Source organism: Athalia rosae, chromosome 2 (genome assembly GCF_917208135.1).
Source record: "Athalia rosae chromosome 2, iyAthRosa1.1, whole genome shotgun sequence".
In the NCBI taxonomy this organism is placed as follows: Eukaryota; Metazoa; Arthropoda; class Insecta; order Hymenoptera; family Athaliidae; genus Athalia; species Athalia rosae.
The window spans coordinates 25,723,708-25,732,011 of NC_064027.1; the positions used below are offsets into that span (position 1 = coordinate 25,723,708).

Consider the following 8,304-nt stretch of genomic DNA (forward strand, 5'->3'; position numbering starts at 1 on the left):
TTGTCCTCGTTGAATCTGATGAGGAATAACAGCGAGCTTGCAAAAAGTAGACTATTGTCATATACGAGTTTCATTTATAATTACGATTTTAATTCTGTAGCAGGAAGAGAATATACACGTACACGGTATATTGGGGTGGCGAAGAATGATTCTCTGTAAATATGCTTTTCTCTTTTTTCCTCCCCCTTGAAGATAACGAGGATGATGTGCATACCGCATTTTTATAACGCGCTGCGCAAGCAGATCTATAGCCTGAGGTTGATGCCCCGCGTAAATCTGAACTACTTCCGGGTCCTTATCCAGATTTCCAAGAGCACGCTGCTGCAGAGAAATTGAAAACATTACTGTTATTCATGTATTTCAATCTACCCGTTAATTTGCCTCATATCTGTGACGAAAGCTTGCAAAAAAGGTGCAAGGAAAAACTTTTTTTTTCTCATCTCAAAACCTTCTTAAAATGTTAATCACGTTGAAAATAAGTCGTTAACTCAACAGCCTTACCCAAAGCATCAATCAGTTTCAATAAATTCGTTGAATAAATCAAAAAACGACACTGCTTTGTCATGCGTATTTTATTCGACTCATTTTCATAAATCGTAATGAGAAAATTATATCTCTCCACTTGATGGGAAAAGGTTGAGAATTGTTTGCAGGTTTAACGAGAGGGTTGCCAAAGGGACAAATTGTGTGTACCCATCAATATTTCAGAGTTAATTCGGTCAGCAAAGTCAGGATAGCCGTACTGGCGCGGGCATCCAAAACACGACGAAAACGTGCGGGCCGTTAATTTTTAATTGGAAGATGTAATCTGAAACCAGCACGAATGCTTTATACTTGAATATCCGTTACCCGGATATGTAAAGTTTACATTATTGAAAAGTTACTCTTTCGACAGGGGTGAAGAGATTGGTTTGGGTTTTTATAAAACGAACCAACGAACGAATTCATTGATTTTGGCTATCGGGAGAAACGCCCGTCGACGGTTTGCACCGTCAGAAAGCATAGAAGTCGATGACGTCCGGGTTGCGCCAGTTTCGGAACGTCGATGCATGATTCAAAGAGAAACCGCGTGTAATATGTCCAGTTTCTGTATCACATTGCGCACATATTGTGGCTTTCACGACAAAGAGCGAATGGAGAAAAAAAATAAATAAATAAATAAACTGATATCAAACGGTGACAATAATAAATCAGCAGAAATTTCGTACCGTCAGAAATTTCTAACTCTAAGGCGACCAGGCCAATAATATTCTGTACCTGCGGTGGTTTAAAACATTCGTGCCTCTTGAGCTTGGTTTTGGACGCTAGACGAGAGGTTTTTCAAGTACCAACCGACTCCCTCTTCCCTCCTTCACTTTTCTTTTCCATTCCTCTCGTCTGCGGAGTTCGGCTCTCGCTCAGGTAATGATCGATAACATACGAAGCGCGCGGTTCTCGTGACTAGCCGCGTATAACTGCAGAAAAGCCTTTTCATCTACGTCGTCGACGGAGATGATCCTTCATAACGCTCTCAAGGGCGCACAAACGGAGCTGATGGGATCTGCACGAATATGAGGACAGTCTTCCGCAAAATTCTCTCTCCATCAGGCTTAACTTTTTTTTTCTCGTTTTTATTATCATTTATTATCGCAAACCGTAAAATTAATTATACTTAGCTTATTGGAAATACAGACCAATATATTAATACTAATGATGAAAGGAAATCTTACAGACTAAAAAGAGATATTCGGAATATAAAATGATTCGGACATAAACGAACATGAGCGGAATATGTCTACTTAACACGAATGTAAAACTATTTCGGCTGTTCTTCTCTATTATTTACAATATTGATCCTGAAGTGAAATCTAATGAATGACAAATTACAGCTATCTTTGCTGGGACAGACATTCATCTCTCATCACCGAAGTCAAAGAACGTAGTAGACCGGGGAAGGGGGTCGGCATTTTAATTTACTTCCGACCCTTTTAGAAAGCGTATCGAGTTCTGACGTCCTCAAGCTTTTTCGATACTTCAGATGGGGTTCTTTCCAGGTCACCGGATATCCCTTTTTGTTTAGCCGGTTCGATGGAGTTAAATTGTTCGCAGAGATCTCCGTCGATTACATTTTTCACCGGGTAATAGTACGATCTAAATGAGAGATGATCGCGACCACAGAGTGGCGGGTGTTCCGACCGCATGTGCATTTCTAAATGTTGAAAGAAATCATGATCTTCGTGGCTCGTAAATGGAACTAAAACGCCGACCGTTCCACTCAAAGTCGTGTACACCAAACTCTCGGAACCTCCTGGTATCAAAGTCGCTTTTTGAAGAGACATAACAGTTTCTCCGACGTGAAAACAGGCTACCGTGTCAGCTTTTTGACTCGCTCCGTTCAAAAGTCCTCGATCCCATAGCGCCTTGTTTCCTGTGGGATCTTCGTCAACGTCGTCATTTATCCCAGATGCCAGTCGGATCTGAAAAAGAACACATCCTTCATGACAAATGATTCCTCAACGCACACGTATCATTATTAATCGATCTCAGTTTTCAACTAACCACGGCGATATTCCCGAATTTGTCAGCGGTAGCTACAGTGTCATAGTCGAGAACGCACGTCGTTGTTACCCATCGTGGGTGAGTGTCATCGGCAAATACGATCAGCTGGTTTTCCTGTCGTTTGTATCTGACTGCGTAGACGGATTCTTGAACATCGCTAACGTAGATACGCTGTCCAACGGCATTGATGGATACAACAGCGTTCGGAATGTGCTTGTTCTCGCATTTACGTAATAGTTTTTTCTTTCCCATATCATAGAGACGCAACATCCTTCCGACTCCCACTAGAACTCGACCTTGGTAAGGACAAATGGCGAGGGGAACTTCGTCCATTATAGTTTTGTGCATCAGTTCGAGACTTGTGCAGTCTGCATTAACTCTGTAACAAATGATTGAATGATCGTAACTACAATCTTACCATAGCGGTGCCGAAAAATTAGTTGAACGGTGTTCAGCACTGCAGGTATTTCATCAGGATACAGATACTAGTGTGATATTTGTCATCATAACATAAGGAGCAAGAAATTTATTGGACTTATTCATTGACAAGGCTTACTCACTTGTATGTGTATAGAAATCCACCGTTGCTCATTCTGGGATTCAATTGATAATCTTTGGCTACACCAACGATCAGGAACTGCTGATCACCCTGGTTTGCAAATCTCACCAATCCCAAGCTGTGAATCATATTGAATTAATTAGTAACTGATTCCAACCAACATTAATTTCATCAATTAAATGGACGAATAAAATACCGCTTACCATAGAGCAGCAAAGTTTTGTTCCAGTCGATGAAGCTCGATAGTTTGTCCGGTTGCAGGTGCTACAACTCTCAAAGTGGATGCCCATAAGCCAGGTCCAGCTCTAGGAGCTCCAAACACTGCCTCGTTAGGTTCTTCAGAAAGAAAGGCTTCGGCCAATTCTCTGGCTACAGCCGCTTCTTCTGCGCCAGCTGCTTCCTGCATTTCTTCGGCCATTTGTAGGCGTCTCTGTTGCTTAGTTTCTTCAGTATAAGCATTGTGCTCGGTCTCGAGGACTATCAGATTGGCGGAGTCAGGATGAATGACAAATTTACGAGGCGTGTATTCCAACGGGAAGCTGACCTGGTTGAAAACCGCTCCAAGTTTTTCCAGGGCCAAAATTCTCAAGGTATTAGTAGAAATGGCCACAATTCCTTCGGGACATTGTTCTGAACTGAATCCAGAAGCGAATTCGAGGCTTTCATAGGACAACGGAGTGAGGTGGAAACGATTTTGGTAATAATAGCTGAGCCACGACCGACTAGACATTGCCAATACTGCTTGGTTACCTTGCATTTTTATTCTGAATAACTTTACTGGTCTTGACCCCAAATAACGGGTTCTCGTATCTGCTAAATCACCTGATATTGGATCAAGAACAGTTCTGAGAAGGACACCGTTCTGTAATCCTGAAAATCACAACGTAAAACATTAGAAATGCTGACATCTTGATAAGTTTCAACGACTCAAAATTAATAAATAGTCAGCACTGCAGGTTTTTCATCAAAGTTCAGGGAACTTGTCTTTTTGTCATCATAAATTATACTTTTTGTACCGGACAATTGCTTTCAAGAAAATTTTTTAGTTGCTCCTTACCTATGTTCAGGTACAAGCTAGACTGTTGAGGTGCGGAGTCTTCGGAACTATCAGCTTCTTTCGATCCCATTTCCACGATGCAGAGACTTTCAGCAGCTGCGGGTAGGGCTTGCATACTTCTAGGTGCCAAACAATCCGATGGATCGAGAGAAATGATTCTTACAGTATTGTCTTGTAATCCGACTGCCAGAAACCAGGAGCGCTGTTCCCCAGTAGCTACATTACCAAGAGCCATGCACATAACTTCTGAAGGCATCTTCTTCCTTTCCGTATACTCGTTCAGTTGTCCAGTCTAGAAGAAAAACCCAGTTCAACTAACATCCAATTACAGAATTAAAACAGTTTCATGATAAAAGTCACAATTTTTCGTCTTTTTTGTTATGTTTACTCTTGATTCACTCCGCTCAGTAAAGATTTAATCGAGAAGAGGCGACAAGGGCAGATTAATTTTTGCACCATTTACATCTCCAAAGATAGAAAGAATCACCAAAGAGAGAACAAACGGTGCCGTATAATTTGATAACTGAGAGAAATGATCTAACTTACAGGGTCCATCTCGAAGTAGACGAGTTCACCACCCGTCAGAGCAATGACGACTTGACGTTGATTCACGGCACATTTGACGATGGTTTTTTTCCCGGGTGCTTTCCACTCGTTCACACGCTTGTCAGCCCTGATATGACGAATACCATCAGGGTATACCTGAGAAAAATACCATGAATGTGATTTCGATGCGTTTGAGATAATGTCTGCGCACAACTATGTTACATCTTGGGCGTGTCAGAGTTAAATTACCAGGACTACACTTTTAAACTACTGTGTATTCCAACGATGCGAAACCCCGAAATTTTATATAGCACTGTTTTTGCGACCGGCGCGTGGTTGACCAGGCGCCGGAGATACCGCAGTGCAATACATCAAAATTATCAATTGAAGGAGCAAACAAAATTTCACCTGCACTAGCGCATCTTCTCCCAAGGCGGAGCAGCTAAGAGTGGGTGTTGTGCCAAGGAAACCCGAGTCTGTGACTTCCTCAACAGTCTCACCGATGCTAAGCACAAGAGTGGCATTGACGAAGGACACTATGATGTAAGCATCATACTCCTCTGTAACCCAAATCAGAATATTCGTCTAGATTATTAGGTAGGTGTTAAAAACGGGCCTAGAAAGTACAGATGAGCAGGGTGATTTCGGCAACGCCAATATAGTCTTGGCAATAAATAAGCGACGCTGAATTTGAGTTTTATATTTTGTCTGATCGGACGTGTCCCAGGGCCGATCGATAAGATCCTCACCTTTTAGTCTTTCAGCATTGCTTCAGTCAACCACTAGCTCCCTGGTAGCCTGGAAGAGAGAACTGGTGTTTGATAAAAGTGTATCAAGCCACCAGGTTCGTTAATATTCTTTTTTTTTTTTTTTTTTCTCATTAAACTTGAGCAAATTGGCTATGTTTAAGTTCAATGTCATGGGGTTACGAAAAAATGTTTGGAGCTAACAAAAGGATTTGGCTGAACCCTCCAACTCTATACCCTTTACTCATAGAAGACTCACTATATACCAAACGTTTTTTGAGTTTATAATATGCCCAACTAACCGTCAACTCTTCGTTTCACTGTCCAAACTGCATTAGGGTTACCCGGAAGTTCACTGACAGCCATTTCGGATACTTCAAGACCATGTCGCAAAACACGAAGTGTTGATCTTGGCCCTCGCCCACAAGTCATGTACAGCTGAGGTGTATCTTCATTTGCCAAGTCAGCAACCTGTATAAATCGACAATGATATTACATCGATCCACAGTCAAGAAAAAGTATTGGGTAATTTATTGGGATCAAATTGTTATTCCTTGATTCACTTCGGCGTGTAACAATGCAAGACGAAGGCGACAAGGAATAATTTTATTATCGCATTCAATCACAGGAAAAAAACGTAAGATCGTCAATCGCCTACTTGTGAATGCAGAATATGATTTCAGATGGTTATAATTGTATCAGTCTATTACCTGGCAGGTCATTATTGGAGACAAACTGTCCATTTCATCAACTAGGACTAAATTTCTCAGGGGCCTTGGTGCAAAGAAGAAAGTATCACCTTCTTCAAGTGGCATTGCAGAACTGAATTCTGGCTCATCATCATCATCACCCAGATGAGCTATTTGATACAAGTAGCTGAAACAGAATTGGAATAAGTATTTTACCGGCATACCAGAATTGATGAATAACTTTTGGCTGCATAGAACCATCAGAATCAAAAATTATAATCAATGTTAATCAGTTGAAACACGGATTGATAAAAACATCATTTAATATCAGCTGCATAATGATGTGAAATAAATATATTTTATACTCACTGGTTTCCGAACTCTGAAGCCACAAACAAGAACCCTGTCTTTAAGACGCACATGCTGGTGGCAACTGGAACGGTATCGAAATACTTAAGTTTTATTTCCGTGACCATATCTTCATCCGTCTCCAGAGTGATTTTGAAGATATCACCCTGCTCAGTCTGTGCCAAAAAGAAGAACATGCTCTTTGTCTTGTGGGTTGCAGAACAGACAAAGATCATTCCACGCTCCGGGTCGTCCAAGTCATTTCTGCGTCTGGGGATTGGACAACGTATGTCGTGCTGATCACCGAGATTCTTATAGGTCAGATAATTTTCGGAGCAGATGAGCACTCCACTAGGACCATCGTTTCCGCCAGGTACAGAAACCAGGAAATTAGCGTGCTCTTCCAGAGGCTCACTATGTTTTCTCACTACGTGATTTAATCCAAGATCAAGCTCGTACAGGGTTAAGGTCTGTTGAGTCTTTACAGCTGCATCTCCAGTAGGATCACTGTCTGCTTCCTGGAGAAAGAATTTGTTAGGCATTGGATTTACTGGATGCTTAATGAAAAAAAGGAATAATTTTGTCATTAACGATTGCCATTTTTAGATAATTACCTCGTAGTCAATTTCTAAGCAAGCGAACATTGGATTTTCAAAACCAACATCAACGCCAACAGTGTGATAGACCAATGTGTTACTTTTATGAGCTTCAAGTGGGGATGAGATTGTGAGACGGGCTTCTGGATCCCTGTTCAAGATATAAACAAGCTTCTGCTTTTCAATAGCACCTAAAACAAATAAGAACAAATTAAATCTCGTAATTATATCTTGTTTACAAATCACATTGGATTTCATAGAGGTATCAGAAATGTAGATTGTAATCACTGGTAGTCAGGTGAAACACGGATCCGAAGATCAGCATCATATACGAAAAACATTTCATTTCAAATTTCAGTGGAATTTATAATCATAATTACCAATCATAACTGCTCTTCCTTTAGGGTCTATAGCTAGATATTGTCCAGGAACGATTCTTCTGCATCCACTTTTGCCAAAGGTTTCCTGATGGACTTTATCAAAGGCATTTTTGGCAGGTATGTACTCCAGAATGACGATTCGTCCAGAATCTGATCCAACCACAATGTAGTCTTTGGTACCTCCAGTGAGTCGGAATGCCATTAGAGATCTAACAATGCCAAATACTTCGACAGTCAACAGTGTGTGGACTTTTCCCGTATTTGGATCTGGCCTTAGAAGTTCTAGAGATTTGCCACGCGAGACCAAGATCTCCTGCATTTTACTGCCGGAAAAATTCCCGTGTACGGCATGGGTTATACCCGTGGCACGCTGAAGCGTTAGATTGTATAAATACATCGTGATGGTTCGGAAACGGTAGTTTCCACGTCGACGATCACTGCGTTAAGCAAAAATCACCACGTAGCCATTCTGAAACAAGTATTCAGAATAAATGTAACTTTAAAAAGATGAATATGAATATTTTCAAGTCCATTAGGAATGATGGTTTTTTTGGGCAAGATGGCGGTACGAGAACGTGAGAAAATTTGCCGGTAAATATTCTCATGTCTTTTTCTGTTTTACAGAATATGTCTTGAACAGAAATATATTATGTATATAGAAATGGTTATTTCGTCAATAAAGTTTACCTTGTTCGTTAGTTCGTAGTCGTTAAGGATCCGCCGATGCCAGCGGATTCTTTACTACGCCCTTCTGATTCACTGCGAAAAAGATGTGTGTGAAGAGTATACAACCAACCCAGCTGAACGCAACTTGAGAAGTGAAATGGCGTCAGTTAGCGGCGTCG

The 8,304-nt window shown here is 41.1% G+C and overlaps 1 protein-coding gene across 1 annotated transcript; it reads right to left on the reverse strand.

Annotated features, from left to right (window-relative positions):
• Positions 1–1,589: 1,589 nt before the first annotated feature.
• LOC105687825 (splicing factor 3B subunit 3) lies at positions 1,590–8,298 on the reverse strand. The gene is made up of 13 exons (XM_012403731.3): positions 8,147–8,298; positions 7,460–7,928; positions 7,098–7,270; positions 6,505–7,001; positions 6,157–6,322; positions 5,749–5,917; positions 5,109–5,260; positions 4,701–4,856; positions 4,155–4,446; positions 3,301–3,967; positions 3,099–3,215; positions 2,539–2,917; positions 1,590–2,456 (listed from the first exon to the last, which is right to left on the reverse strand). Exons 2-13 carry the CDS (start codon positions 7,854–7,856, stop codon positions 1,968–1,970), a joined length of 3,654 nt encoding a protein of 1,217 aa, XP_012259154.1. The 5' UTR covers positions 7,857–7,928; positions 8,147–8,298; the 3' UTR covers positions 1,590–1,967.
• Between the last annotated feature and the right edge of the window lie 6 nt (positions 8,299–8,304).